General features: G+C 40.5%; 1 protein-coding gene across 4 annotated transcripts in view; it reads right to left on the minus strand.

Moving 5' to 3' along the window:
- The window catches only part of LOC132402741 (tetratricopeptide repeat protein 7A-like), a 245947-nt gene that overhangs the window by 156553 nt on the left and 73193 nt on the right, over positions 1 to 16201 (minus strand). For all 4 annotated transcript variants that reach the window (XR_009515057.1, XM_059985708.1, XM_059985710.1 and 1 more), the window contains one exon: positions 4874 to 4957. Coding sequence is in view for 3 of the 4 variants with exons in the window: in XM_059985708.1 (XP_059841691.1) it covers positions 4874 to 4957 (84 nt within the window). In the remaining variant the exon portion in view is untranslated. The remainder of the gene's footprint in view (positions 1 to 4873; positions 4958 to 16201) is intronic.

Raw genomic sequence — 16201 nt, forward strand, 5'->3', positions numbered from 1 at the left:
CATTCTAACAGGACTAAACTGTCTAAATGCAGAAAGGATCATCTCAATAGCTGGTGCTCTGCCTCAGGATATTTGGAATCAATGTCAGGAGAATTTCTTTCACCTGGAATACGTGAACCAGTAGAACTCTCTACGACAGAAAGCAATGGAGGTCAAAATGTTGAGTATAATCAGAAAGGAGGCAGATATATTCCTCAATGCTCTCTATAAAGGATCAAGGGAAGTGGGGAGGAGGAGGAGGAGGAACAGGTATGGAAGTACACTGATCTTACAGAAGTAGGTCATAAACAAAGGCCTAATTTATGGCCTAATTTTCTTCTTATGTGCAATGTTTATTCATTTCTACAACGTTAAACAAATTTATAAGATGCAGCAGTTGACCATTTAGCCCCTCCTGTCTGCTCCACTGTTCACTATGCTTTCCTTTGTGTACCTTCTTCTGTTAATCCATATCCTTTATGGTCAAAAAGTATCTCTCTTGAATATTCTCAATAGACTGAACATACACAACCCTCTTGGGCAAAGAACTCCAAATTTTTATTGCCCTGTGGGTTCATCTCAACTTTCACCTGGAAGAACTCAGTGTTTCTGAAATGTCTTCCTTCTTCCTTATCCATTGGTTTTATGGAGAGACATCGCTCATGTCCTCCAACATTCCTTAACTTCCAGTTCTCTGGTTCCAACCTCAATCAAGCAAGTCTTAGGTCCCACCACTTCCTTCCTGAACAAAGTTCTGACTAGTTCCCCTCAGCTAACACTCTCAACTGCTTATCCTTACCCAACAACTTCTCTTTTGAAGATCAAAGAGGGGGCCATGGACATTTCAATGGGCTCTTTCTATGCCTAACTTCATTGACTAAGAGGAATAATCCTTGTTCTAAATATTTGACACCTTACCCAACCCCCCCATTAATTCTCCGCTACACCCACAACTACATCAGTGCTGTATCCTGCATTCACATGGAACATGATTTCCTAAACTTTTGCCACCAACTGTTATCCTGCCCTCGACTATCTGAAATGCCTGACACTTCTCTTATATTTCTGGATCCGTCTCTGTGAGAAGACAGACGTACTGCTGAAATAAATATAAATTCCACCAACTCCCAAGCTACCTCAGCTTTGTCCTTTCCTAGCCCGCATCCTGGTAGGAATGCGTCTACTTCTCTTAATTTTTCCGCCTCTGGCTGATCCTTCATCAACGTAGATTTAGTGCACACGCAGGTCGATGGGATTAGGCAGAATAGTTTGGAATAATAGTTTTGGGCCTGTTTCTTTGTTGTAGTGTCTATGACTCTAAGGCCTTTTTGCTCCAGGACTTTGGAAGTGTTCTCCTTTCTGATACATGACCACCCCTCTACCATAGTTGTCGGAGCCCTCACGCACATTTCCTCCATTCCTTGTATGTTTACTCTCATCTTCCCACTCTTCACAGACAAAACTGCAATTAAGATGTCTTAGTCCTCATCTTTCACCTCACAGGTCGCCATTTCCACCAGCTCCAACTCAATCTCACCACCAGTCACATATTCTTCCTGCCCTCACCCTTTCTGATTCCTACAGAAACCACTCTCTTCATAACACACCCTGGCAGGCAGCTCTGTCCTCACGAATCCCTCCCCTTCAGTTGGCAGCTTACCAGCCGAGTTCTTCCAGTATTCTGCATTTTTGTTCCAGATTCCAGCTTATGTGGTCTCGTGTCTACAACTATGAATATTTCATTCCTTGCATATCTGTTCTCAGCTCCTCACCTCACCTCCTCACCTCCTCAGATCAAGGACAGGGTTCGACTCATCCTTCCCTTCCACCCAACCAGTGTCATTTCCATTACCACAAAACTCATCTTCCTCTCTCTGTTAAGTATTTCAAAGATACCTTTTCAACCTTAAGGTCCAAGATTCATTTTCCATCTACGTCACGGGTTCTCAACCTTATTTATGCCAGGGACCAATATGATTAAGCAAGGGGTGTGTGGATCTCAGGTTGGGAACCCCTGATCTACATTAACCATATATAACAATCACAGCACGGAATCAGGCCATCTCGGCCCTCCTAATCCGTGCCGAACTCTTAATCTCACCTAGTCCCACCTACCCGCACTCAGCCCATAGCCCTCCACTCCTTTCCTGTCCATATACCTATCCAATTTTACCTTAAATGACACAACTGAACTGGCCTCTACTACTTCTACAGAAAGCTCATTCCACACAGCGATCACTCTCTGAGTAAAGAAATACCCCCTCGTGTTTCCCTTAAACTTCTGCCCCCTAACTCTCAAATCATGTCCTCTCGTTTGAATCTCCCCTACTCTCAATGGAAACAGCCTATTCACGTCAACTCTATCTATCCCTCTCAAAATTTTAAATACCTCGATCAAATCCCCCCTCAACCTTCTACACTCCAATGAATTGTGACCTAACTTGTTCAACCTTTCTCTGTAACTTAAGTGCTGAAACCCAGGTAACATCCTAGTAAATCGTCTCTGCACTCTCTCTAATTTATTGATATCTTTCCTATAGTTCGGTGACCAGAACTGCACACAATATTCTAAATTTGGCCTTACCAATGCCTTATACAATTTTAACATTACATCCCAACTTCTGTACTCAATGCTTTGATTTATAAAGGCCAGCGTTCCAAAAGCCTTCTTCACCACCCTATCTACATGAGACTCCACCTTCAGGGAACTATGCACTGTTATTCCTAGATCTCTCTGTTCCTCTGCATTCCTCAATGCCCTACCATTTACCCTGTATGTTCTATTTGGATTATTCCTGCCAAAATGTAGAACCTCACACTTCTCAGCATTAAACTCCATCTGCCAACGTTCAGCCCATTCTTCTAACCGGCATAAATCTCCCTGCAAGCTTTGAAAACCCACCTCATTATCCACAACACCTCCTACCTTAGTTTCATCGGCATACTTACTAATCCAATTTACCACCCCATCATCCAGATCATTTATGTATATTACAAACAACATTGGGCCCAAAACAGATCCCTGAGGCACCCCGCTAGTCACCGGCCTCCATCCCGATAAACAATTATCCACCACTACTCTCTGGCATCTCCCATCTAGCCACTGTTGAATCCATTTTATTACTCCAGCATTAATACCTAACGACTGAACCTTCTTAACTAACCTTCCATGTGGAACTTTGTCAAAGTGAACCTTCTTAACTAACCTTCCATGTGGAACTTTGTCAACACCCAATGGCTTTCTCATGCAAACGCTCATGTAATTTCAAAACAATTAAGACCTGCCCATTTAAAGACTTCCCTTGCCAACAGTCAGACACCCAAACTCTGCTTCTTGGTGAATCAGTGATTCACTTGCTTAATCATATACAGAACAGCTCCATTCAATTCTCAGTGATGATACTCAGCTTCCAGCTGCATGTCAGTTTAATTCTCCACCTTACTCCCACACTGATCTATGTACTTGACCTCTAGACTTTTTCAATAAGGCTTAATGAAAATTGAAAGTACAGCATTTCATCTCTAAATGCATAACAACTTTCAAGACCCAAAATTTTAGATAAGCTGCCTTTCCAGTTTGTACCAGAACTTGCCAGCTCTGATGATTAATCATCAACCTGTAAATTTAATTCATTTTTTCTCTCCACAAGGGTCTCCTGACCCATGTTCTCTTTCAATTTAGATTTCCAGCAACTGTAGTTTTGTTATCACTCCAATTTTTTTCCTCATCTCCCCAGTATCTTTCCATTCAGATCTCTTCTAGACAAATCAACTGCGATCTACAAGCTATCACTGTCACCTCTCAGTCAAGTCACCATCACTCTGTGACATAATTCAGTCCTTCCTCATCTCCACCTGTCCTAGACATTTTCTTTGTTCTCTCTTCTCCTTTCTCCGCAACTGAAACCTGTTTGATCTCTAACATTTCTCAGTTCCAATGAAAGGTCATCAACTTCAAACAGTCATGCTGCCTGACATACAGAATATTGGCAATACATAGCTTTTATGGAACTGTAGAAATTTATTGCCTCAGATGGGCTATGTGGTCATGATTAACCATTTTCAACTTGTGATTAAGGAGATAGAAGATAGGAAAATATATGGCATCTCATCACTAGTACTGTGTAGCAGCTGATTACTAAAAAATACTTTCACATCCATGCGGTGTTGCAGTTAATACATAATTAAAACTACAGTACACTGAACAATTAAATCTGTGTACAGATCATAGTGTGAACTCAACACCACATTAGAGTAGCTTGTATTATTTATGTGTTAAAGATAGAGCATTACATAGTAGTAATACATCTTGTAAATACTGTAAAGATAATTTATTAACACAACCTCTGTTCATTTCAAAACACTATACAGCTAAATAAGTACTTTTGAAAAGTACCTATTAACTATTCAAATATAGAATACTAAAGCATCTGTTGATAATTAATGTATACCAATAAAAAGGCAGAATTTACAAATAATGCTCTCAATAGTTTGATTCATTAAATTAGGCATCAAATGTGCAATGCTACTCCTATACATAAATTGCTTTGATTTAGAATACATTTTTAGAAGTTAAGATAACTTGGCATTTTAAGTCAGTTTTTAGACTACTCGCGGGTTTGAGGAAAGCAATCCATTTCCAGAGTTATTATAACAATTCGAGTCATTCCCAACTTACTGCCAATTGCATGTAAACATGGCAAAGACTGAGAGAGAAAGGTGGAAAAGAATAAATTATAGTTTAATTAAAGGCTTGTTCTTTAACTGTAGACACACACAAAAGATAACAAGCATCATACAGAAACAAATTTATGAAAAACTTCAAAATTACATTTACACAAATCAGTATGAAGACAGGTATAAATGGCAGCTACTATGCAGTTAGAAATCTTACCTTCCCACTAGCCACCAGTGAAAGTGCCAACTGATACCACAGGTGGAATTCATCAAATGCAAACTTCATTGCTCGTTCTAAACACTGAGGAAAGAAACATTTTAACATGAGGTTTGTGCTTGACAGGTCAGACAAAGCATATTGATAAGGATACCACACTCTCGACTTGACTATTACATATCACAGCTTAGAACACTGTTCACACACAGTGTCTGCTGCTCTGATAACGGTTTGGTTTACTTCAGCAGTTCACAGCTCATTCTTCGTTTCACATTATAATCATGCCATCTGCTGGGCAGTTTCCTGAACTTGCAAATTAAACGCTAGATTAGGAAATGATGACTGCATAACTGGAATTAGGCTAAAATTCCATTAAACCAGTCTAGAGAAATCCAAGCCATAAAATTATCCTTAGTAACATTTTCAAGAGTGAAATAAATGACATATGTGCCATGATCATCATGGCACCTGCTTTGCCCAAGGCCACAAGAAACTGCAGAAAGCTGCAGGCACAGTTCAGAGAAACCAGCCTCCCCTCCCTCCATGTGTCTGTACTTCTTGCTGTCTCAGTAAAGAAGCTAGCACAATCAAAAATCCTCTGGACATTCTCCCTTTTCTCCTCTCCCGTCTGAAAGCATGTACCACCAGCCCCAATGACAACTTCTGCCCTGCGATTGTAAGATTATTGAATGGTTCCCTAACACGATATGATGAATTCCAGACCTCAAAATCTACTTTGTCATGGTCTTACACTTTGTTTACCTGCATTGTATTCTCTAGGTAGCTGTTGCACTTTATTCCGCAATAGATTATTTCATACCTTGTACTACCTTGATGTACTGTGCAATGAATTGATCCTCATGAAGGATATGCAAGACAAGCTTTTCACTGTACCTCAGTGCATATGACAATAATAAACCAATTTGCATTGCATTCCCTACCTAAATCTGCACATGGCTGCCAAATGAAGCAGATAAAGAGCCGATCACACAGGACCAAAATGTTTTCCATTGTTTACTGTATTTGCTCATACACACACATTACCCCAAGACAAGGTATTGACTGTTTAACCAAACCATACTGTAATAAGAACACACTACACTAGTCACCAAGAACCAATCTTTATCATGCGACCCACAACCACCTCATGGCCCATATCCTGAAGGAATATCATCTGGAAATTTAACCCTATTTTAGCTGACAGTTTTTCTTAAACTAGCAATCACACTCATTAGCATGAGAATCATAAAACATAAATATATTTCAGATTAGGTCAATGGGATATCCTTTAACAGTCACAAACTGTTTTAAAGCAATCCAAAGTACTTGGATTTGAATTTTCTTCCCAATGGTTATATCAATTTGAGGATAATTAACAGAACTGTATTTGGCACTGGCCTGCAACCTCACAGACATATTTAGGTTGAGTGTCTAAGGTACAGTATTGGAGCACAGCGAAAGTATCAATAAAATTATATTTCATTGCACTGCCATCCAGCATGGCTATGAATCCAGAAGCAGGCAACTTCACAGAACACGTGAGGTTACAGACAAACCAAGTCTGGGCTAGTGAAGCTCATCTGAACTCTTAGCCAACTATAACGTCTGAAATGGAGACTGTGAATTGGCACCCCTACGTTAATAATTACAGGCATAGCTTAAGCAATTTTCTGCATTTAATATAAAAAACCAAGATGATGATGTATATGAAATATAAAATGTAATTTATTGTGGAAGTTTAAAATATGACTACCCAGTATTACTTGCTAGGTAACATGCAAATATTTTTATTTAAACGTGGCAATTCTCTCTGATTTGAAACAGCATATTTTCCCCCACAGGCAGTGATAGTCACAGAATAAATACTACAGCATAGAAACAGGACCATCTGCCCATCTAGTCCATGCCAAACCAGTAATCTGACTAGTCCCGTTGGCCTGCACCCAGCTCATAGCCCTCCAAACTGCTCCCATTCCTATACCTATCCTAATTTCTCTTAATATGTTGAAATCAAACCCTCATCCAAAACTTGTTCCCCACTCCCACCACCCTCTGAGTGAAGTACCCCCTCATGTTCCCCTTAAACCTTTCACCCTTAACAAATGACCTCTAGTTGTAGTCTCACACAACCTCAGTGTATCTATACCATTTATAATTCTGTACATTGCTATCAAACCTTCCCTCTATTTTCTACACTCCAGGGAATGAAGTCCCAACCTATTCAACCTTTCCTATAACTCAGGTTCTCAACATTGTTATAAATTTCTTTTGCACTCTTTCAAACTTCTTTACAGCTTTTTGGGTGACCAAAACTACACACAATACTCCAAATCAGGCCTCAACAAAGTCTTAATAAATTTCAACATAACATCACACCTCCTGTACTCTATACATTGATCTATGAAGGCCAATGTGCCTACAGTTTTCTTTACAACCCTATCTAGCTGTGATGCCACTTTCAAGGAATTATGGATTTGTATTCCCAGGTCCCTCTGTTCTACCACGTTCCTCAGCACCCTACCATTCACTGTGCAAGACCCACCACTTATCTGCATTAAATTCCACGTGCCATTCTTCAGCCCGTTCTTCCAGTTGCTTCAGATCCCAGGTCCAGTTTATCACATGATCATCCAGATTGTTGATATAGATGACAAACAACAAAGGACCCAGTACTGATCCCTGCGGCACACACAGGCCTCCAGAGAAGCAACCATCTACTACCATTCTCTGGCTTCTCCCCTGAAGTTAATGTCTAATATAATTTGCGACCTCATCTTCAATGCCAAGCAACTAAACCTACTTGACCAGCCTCCCATGAGTGGCCATTTATTGGCCTGTACTCACTGGAATTTAGAAGAATGCTGGTGCGAGGGGGGTGGATTTTATTGAAGCCTACTGAATGTTGAAAGGACTAGATAAGGTGGATGTGGAGAGGATATTTCCTATGGTGGGGATATCCAGAACTAGGAGGCACAGCCTCAAAATTGATGACAACCTTTTAGAAAAGAGATAAGGAGTATTTTCTTTTTTTAAGCTAGTGAGTAGTTAAACTGTAGAATGCAGACGGCAGTGGACACCAAGTCCATGGATATATTTAAAGCTGAAGTCGAAAGCTTCCTGACTGGTCAGGGCATCAAAGGATATGACAAGAAGGCAGATGTATGGGGTTGAGTGGGATCCAGGGTCAGCCATGATGGAACAGCGGAGCAGACTCAATGGGCTGAATGATCTAACTCTGCTCCTATGTCTTATGGCCTTGCTAAAGTCCATGTAGACAACATCCACTGCCTAGCCTTCATCAACTTTCCTGGTAACTTCCTTTTATTCTGACAGGAACATACAAACTGTGTTCTCTTAAAATTTACTTTTGAAGACCTCCGACTTTTCAAGTATATCTTTGCCAGAAAATAAGCTATCCCAACCCAGATCCTCTCTGATACCATCAAAATTGGCCTTTCTGCAATTCAGAATCTCAACACGAGGACCAGATCTCGACTTCTCCATAATTATCTTGGAACTAATGTCATTATGATCTCTATATACAAAGTGTTCCCCGACACAAGCTTCTGTCACTTGCCCTGTCTCATTCCCTAATCAGAGATCAAGTATCGCACTTTCGCTAGGTGGGACTTCTACATACTAATGGAGAAAACTTTCCTGAACACATCTGACAAGCTCTATCCCACCGAGTCCTTTTACAGTATTGGAGACCTAGTCAATATTTGGAAAGTTAAAATCACCTACTATCACAACCTTATGTTTCATGCAACAGTCTGTGATCTCTCTGCAAATTTGCTCCCCTAAATCTCACAGACTGGTGGATAGTCTATAATATAATCCCATTAACATGTTCATTCCCACCTCATTCCTCATTTCCACCCTTACTAGACACGCTCTCCATTCCGTTCTGACTGTGCACTGCTGTGACATTTTCCGACTAGTAATGCCACCCTGCCCCCTTTAAGTCCCTCCTGCTCTATCGTGTCTAAAACAGAATTGGAAAGAGTGATCATAGTATAATTGGATTTTGCATTCAGATGGAGGATGAAATAGTTAGATCTAAAAACTAGTGTATTATGCTTGAACAAGGAAGACTACAACAGGATGACGGAGGAGTTGGCTATTGTGGATTGGGAGCACAGGCTATTTGCTAGGACAGTTGAGGAACAGTGCAGTACTTTCAAAGAGATTTTTTTTACAGTGCTCAACAAAAGTATATTCCAGTCAAAAATAAGGACAGTAAGCATGGGGAGAGCCAGCCTTGGATAACTAAGGAAATAAAAGATAGTATCAAATTAAAAGCTCATGTGTACAAAGTCGCAGAGTAGTGGGAGACTGGAGGATTGGGAAAACTTTAAAAAGCAACAGAGAACAACTAAACAAGAAATAAGGAAAGGGAAGATAGAGTATGAAAGTAAATTAGCACAAAATATAAAAACAGATAGCAAAAGTTTTTATAAATATATAAAGTGGAAGAGGATGGCTAAAGTCAACGTAGGTCCCTTGGAAGACAAGAAGGGGAAATTGATATTGGGTTATAAGGAAATGGCTGAGACATTGAATGACTATTTTGTGTCGGTCTTCATGGTGGAGGACACGTCTAATATACCAAAGAAGAAGGACGTTATGAAATGGGAGGTGAGGACCTCGATAAAATCATTGTCACTAAAGAGATAGTGATGAGCAAACTAGAGGGCCTGAAGGTAGATAAATCCCCTGATCCTGATGGGATGCATCCCAGGGTGCTGAAGGAATTGGCGGAGGTTATAGTTGACGTGTTGGCTATCATTTATCAAAACTCTCTAGATTCTGGGCAGGTCCCGGCGGACTGGAAGACAGCAAATGTCATGCCACTTTTTAAAAAAGGATGTAGGCAAAAGATGGGCAACTATAGACCAGTTAGCTTAATATCTGTAGTTGGGAAAATGCTTGAAGCTGTCATTAAGGAAGAAATAGCAAAACATTTAGAAAGGAGTGGTTCCATTAGACAGACGCAGCATGGATTCAGAAAGGGCAGGTCCTGTTTGACAAATGTACTGGAGTTCTTTGAGGACATAATGAGTGCAGTGGATAGAGGGGAACAGGTGGATGTCATATACTTGGATTTCCAGAAGGCGTTCAGGAAGGTGCCACACAAGAGAGTTAATAAATAAGATGCAGATGCATGGAGTCAGAGTAAGTGTATTGACATGGATAGTGGATTGGTTAACCGATGGAAGGCAGAGAGTTGGTATAAATGGGTGTTTCTCCGGTTGGTGGTCTGTGGTGAGTGGGGTGCCACAGGGGTTGGTGTTGGGCCCGCATCTGTTTACCATTTACATTGGTGATTTGGAAGAGGGGACTGAGTGTAGCGTAGCAAAATTTGCTGATGACACTAAACTGAGTAGAAAAGCAAATTGTACAGAGGATGTGGAGAGTCTACAGAGGGATATAGATAGGTTAAGTGAGTGGGCCAAGGTCTGGCAGATGGAACACAATGTTGGTAAATATGAGATCATCCACTTTGGAAGGAATAATAGCAGATTATTATTTAAATGGTGAAAGATTGCAGCATGCAATTGTGCAGAGGGACTTGGGAGCGCTTGTTCATGAATCGCAAAAAATTAGCTTGCAGGTACAACAGGTTATTAAGAAGGCAAATGGAATGTTGGCCCTCATTGCTAGAGGGATTGAATTCAAGATCAGGGAGGTCATGCTGCAACTATACAGGGTACCGGTGAGGCCGCACCTGGAGTATTGTGTGCAGTTCTGGTCTCCATACTTCAGGAAGGATATACTGGCTTTGGAGGCAGTGCAGAGGAGGTTCACCAGGTTGATTCCAGGGACGAAGGGGTTAAGCTATGAGGAAAGATTGAGTCACCTGGGACTCAGAAGAATTCAGAATTCAGAAGAATTCAGAAGAATGAGAGGGGATCTTATAGAAACATACAAAATTTTGAAAGGGATAGATAAGATAGAAGTAGGAAAGTTGTTTCCATTGGTAGGTGAGACTAGAACTAGGGGACTTTGCCTCAAGATTCAGAGGAGAAGATTTAGGACGGAGATGAGGAGAAACTGTTTTTCCCAGAGAGTGGTGAATCTGTGTAAGGGAATTAAGGGATATGGGGAAAAGGCAGGTAGATGAAGCTGAGTTTACGGACAGATCAGCCATGATATTATTGAATGGCGGGGCAGACTCGATGGGCCGGATGGCCTACTCCTGCTCCTATTTCTTATGTTCTTACGTAGAACCGCAGAACATTGAGCTGCTAATTCTACCCCTCCCAAATCCAAGCCTCACTAATGACCTAAATGTCATAATTCCACATGCTGATCCATGCCTGAAGTTCATCCACCTTTCCTACAATATTGCTTGCAATTAAATATATGGAGCTCAGAACATTTGTCCCACCATGCTCAATCTTTCGATTCATGACTTTGTATGTAAGCTTAACAACAACCTTCTCCACAAGCACTCCGCCGTCTGTTTTGGCACTCTGGTTCCCATCCCCTGCAACTTGAATTTAACACCACCACCCCTTTCTTGTTATGCAGCATTAGCAAAACTGCCCACTAGGATATTAGTCCTCCTGCAGTTCAGGTGCAAACTGTCCTATCTGTACAGGTCCCACCTTCTTTGGAAGATAGCCCAATAATCCATAGATCTGAAGCCCTCCCTCTGCACCAACTCCTTAGCCACATGTTAAATTGTATGATCTTCCTACTTCTGGTATCACTGCTATGTGGCACAGGTAGAAATTCTGAGATCACAATCTTGAGTTCCTGTCCTTTAACTTAGCACCCAATTCCCTGAATTCATTTTACAAGACCTTGTCACCCCTCCTACCCATGTCACTGATACCAACATGGACCGTGACTTCTGGCTTCTCACCCTCCCATTTAAGAATGCTGTGGACTCGAGATGTCCCTGACTCTGGCATCCAGGAGGCAACATTCCACCTGGGAATCTTGTTTTCTTCCACAGAACTGCCTTTCTGTTCCCCAAACCAGCAAAGCCCCTATCACTACAGCTCGCCTCTTCTCCCCGTTAGATTCAGAGCCACAGAACCAAACTCAGTGCCAGAGACCTGACCACTGTGGCTTTCCTCTGCTAGGACATTCCCTCCAACAGTATCCAAAGCTGTTGTTGAAGGAAATAGCCACAGGGATACTTGCACTGGTTACCCATCCCCTTTCTCCTTCCTGACAGTCACCCAGTTACCTGTGTCCTGAATCTTGGATGTAACTACCTCCCTTAATGTCCTGTCTACCAACCCCTCAGCCTCCCAAATGTTCCAGAGTTCATCCAGTTCCAGCTCAAACTCCTTAACACGGTCTGTTAGATGCTGCAGCTCGATGCACTTCTCGCTGGTGTAGTCATCAGGGACACTGGAGGTCTCCCTGCCTTCTCACATCCCGCAAGAAGATTCCACTATCCTGCCTGGTATGCCCACTGCTCTATGTGTGCAATAAGAAACTCAAAGATAAATGATGAAAAAAAATCTCTAACTCTGCAATAAAGTTATCAGTTCTTTGGTGAATTTGTTATCACGGGTGTGAAGTGTCCTTCAGCACCCTGCATTTCACCGCCTGTTAACTTTATCTACTGCAGAGCAACATAATGAAACAAACCTCTGTGTTCACCCATTCCAGCAGGTGTCACCAGACAGCAGCTAGGAGAACAAGCCTTTGCTGATTCTCCCGTTTAGCTCAAGTTCTGCAACTTCAGGAACAGTAGCCTGGCTGTTCAGTTACAGGAAACATAATTCTACTGCTTGTAACTAAATTGGGCCCCATTTCAAATAACCTGCTTCCCTTCCAGGCATTCAGTTATGTATGATAGACAATTGACAAGTACATTTTACCATTTATCCCATGTAGAATTATCTTTATTGAGTGGGCATAGTGATTAGGTTTTTTGCTGGGTTAGCAACAAGAGATCTGGGACTGTTTAAATTAAATTCCATTCCATCAGGTGATTCTGGCACTGGGAAAGCTGGCTCTGTGATGGTAACAATGAAACTTCTATACTGTGATTCAAAGCCCATCTGTTTCACTAATGTACAACACACATAAAATGCTGGAGGAATTCAGCAGGCTAGGCAGCATCTGCGGGGGAAAAGGAGTTGACGTTTCGAGCGAGACCCTTCAGCAGGACTGGAGAATAAAAGATTAATAGATTTAAAAGGTGGGGCAGGGGAGAAAGAATCACCAGGCAATAGGTGACACCAGGAGGGGGAGGGATGAAGTACATAGCTGGGATGTTGATTGGTGAAAGAGATACAGGGGAGCCTATTAGGTGGGGATAGAAGGCCATGGATGAAATAAAGGGGGGGAGGAGCACCTGGGGAAGGCGATGAGCAGGCAAGATAAGGTGAGAGAAGAAAAAGGGGCTGGGGAATGGTGAGGAAGAGGGGGCAGGTGTGGACATTATCAAAAGTGTGAGGAACCAGGTAGGAGGCTACCCAGACAGAATATAAGGTGTTGTTACTCCAACCTGAGCGTGGCCTCATCACTAACATCATTCTTTATCAGCTTTGGCCTCTAGGTGACCCTGTGGTTGACTTAAGGCAGCAGCAATTAAAGGTGTATAATAAATACTTCCATTTCCAACAACGTCGTATTGTGTGAATAAACAAGCTTTTTAAAAATTCTTGGTTACTATTTTGGCTCTAACAACTAAGGCATCATTGTTTGAATGAAAATCATTTTCCTGAAAATGGAAACAGAGGCTGAAACAATAACAACATAGGGAAAGAAAACTTCAGGTTTTTTTTAACAGAGACATAAAGTATTAGTAAAGGGGAATTGTAATTTACTGCAAATTTACATAACTCTATACATAGAACTGAAAGGTGAGAGCATTAAAAACTATTAACCAGCATTAAAAATATTGTCAGAAAACAGAAACAATAGCTAGAAGGAAGGACAAACTATTTCTGAATTCTATTGGAAAAAAATCTTTAAAATTATCAATAAGTATGATGGATGGGTATGGTGAAAACATTTCCAACTGTGAGTACATTCAGAATTGTAGGATAATAATATGCTTGCCATTAACAAATCAAATAAGGCCGGTACAAGCATTGCCTCTCAATGTCAGAGAAACATGGATCGCATTGTTGGTTTTTGCACATCCACTCTGTGATTGTGTGTGTTTCCTCTGGATGTTTAGGTGTCTTTTCACATTCCATAGATGTGTTGGGAGAGAGAAAAAGCATTTTAAAAGTTGACAAATGTATATGAATTAGAATAGGATGAGGTGTCTAGTAATGATAACCATGGGGGGCAGTTAGGAAGGATGTCTTGTAATTTTAGTGTCATTTTATGTAATATAATTAACACAGGCGTGCAGTTATCCTCCGTAGAATTTAACAAATTTCCCAACAATTATTTAGCAACTTAGATAATTATCTTCTGTGCAAAAGAACAGAGCAACTATTCACATGCATAAAGTGCTCTCAAAATCATCACAGGGCAAATGGCACATTCAGGAGATTGCTTCCTGTCAACATGTGGCTAAAAATGGATTGCTCTGAAGATGTATTACATGCTAAACGACAAATATCAGCTGCGTGTCTTGCCATAGAACATCTGATTCACTGTTGTAGCTCTGAACAATAAAGCCATCAGTGAGGAGCAAAAGATTAAATAAAACATGAAAAACCAGGCTTGAAAGAGAGAAAAAAACAAAAGTCAGCTTTCTGGTTACTGAAGACCATTGATAATTGAAGATGTTGGTTGTCACCTGATTGCAAGGATCTCACAGCTTTTCATATCTTTAAGGCATGTGACGAAACAGATCCAATTGAAATAGTTATTTTATAAGTTGAAATTATTTTAGGATCTCTTCCCTATTTCAGTACACTCATTATTTCTCGATATGTTTGTGCATTGTCATTGATAACTACAGAAGAGTCACAAAAAGAAATTTATTTTTAAAATGGTGAGGTAAATTCTTCTTCTGCTTCTTGCTGATTGTAAAGGGTCCACAAAATGGGTCTGCATCATTTCAATCTACAGTTTGTTGAGAAGCAATCCATGACATAACAATTTATTGTGCTAAATTGTAATCTTCTCTGCTAGGTTTTGATTGAAAGATGGATCATTTCTTTTACATTTCAATAAAACGGTTCCTTGGATTTTACATAAACTACCTATCAAGCTTGCATCTTCAAAAAACCTACATAATCTTACAGTAATAGCACAGAATAATTTAACTTCACTTAGCCCACACATGTACCACAACACTCGATTGACTAAAATTAAATTAACTAACAAGTATAATAATGGGATAAGAAAATTAATGAAGGCAGGGCTGCAGATGTTGCCTATATAGACATTAATGAAGCCATTTGACAAGGTCCTGCATGATGAACTGATCCAGAAAGTTAAGACATATGGGGTCCAAGACAGGTTTGCTTATTGAATCCAAAATCGAATTAGTGATAGGAAGCAGAGGGAGTGAGAGATGGCTGAATTCTTGATTGCCAGTCTGTAACTAATGATGTGCGACAGGGATTGGAGCTGGTACACTTGCTGTTTGCAATTATATACATATTAAGTTTGTGTAACTCACTGCTAGAGGAGATGGTGGCATCAGATACAATCACTGCATTCAAGAGATGTTTAAAAGGCACTTGAGCAGACGAGGCACAGAAGGATATCATTCTAATACAAGCAACAAAGATTAGGCAAAAAGATTGGCTTGGACATTGAGATGGTCCTTTTGGCTCACCATGTCCAAGCCAATCTTTCTGCCCATCTACACTAGTCTCATTTGCGTTATTAGAATTTTTGTACAATTCTGTGACTCTAATATTTGTCTCTAACAAAACTAACTCTTACTCAGACTAAGAAGTGATACTTTGGCAAGTTTGAGGATGCACATTATTGAGATATGATGCTCTTTCAAAGTGAATAATCTTTTTTTTCTTCATTCTACATATTCTACACATCACTGAATCACATCAAAATAGCATGAATTTAAAAGGTTACAGGTTGTTTACACTAACCTTCCAGCTTTTCTTTATTTACTCAAATAAGATAGATACCTTTGCAGAGCAACCATCTGTTGTCCATCCCCACTTTTTCCTAAACTGAGAAGGAAGCTACATTGACCACATTCGACACCTGTAGGCTCAAATGACAGATTTTACTCCCATCTGGATTTTTACTGACAATCCAGTAGCTTTATAGTGCTCATCATGAGAATAGCTTTTTTCAAATTCCATTTTTTAATTATTTGAATTCAAATTCCCCAGTTATCATACTCATCCAGGATTCATCTTTGTATGCTGCAGTTGTTACCAACTTCATTAAAACCCGTGTGGATGTGTGTGTGCCTAC

This window comes from Hypanus sabinus, chromosome 12 (genome assembly GCF_030144855.1).
Source record: "Hypanus sabinus isolate sHypSab1 chromosome 12, sHypSab1.hap1, whole genome shotgun sequence".
NCBI lineage: Eukaryota > Metazoa > Chordata > Chondrichthyes > Myliobatiformes > Dasyatidae > Hypanus > Hypanus sabinus.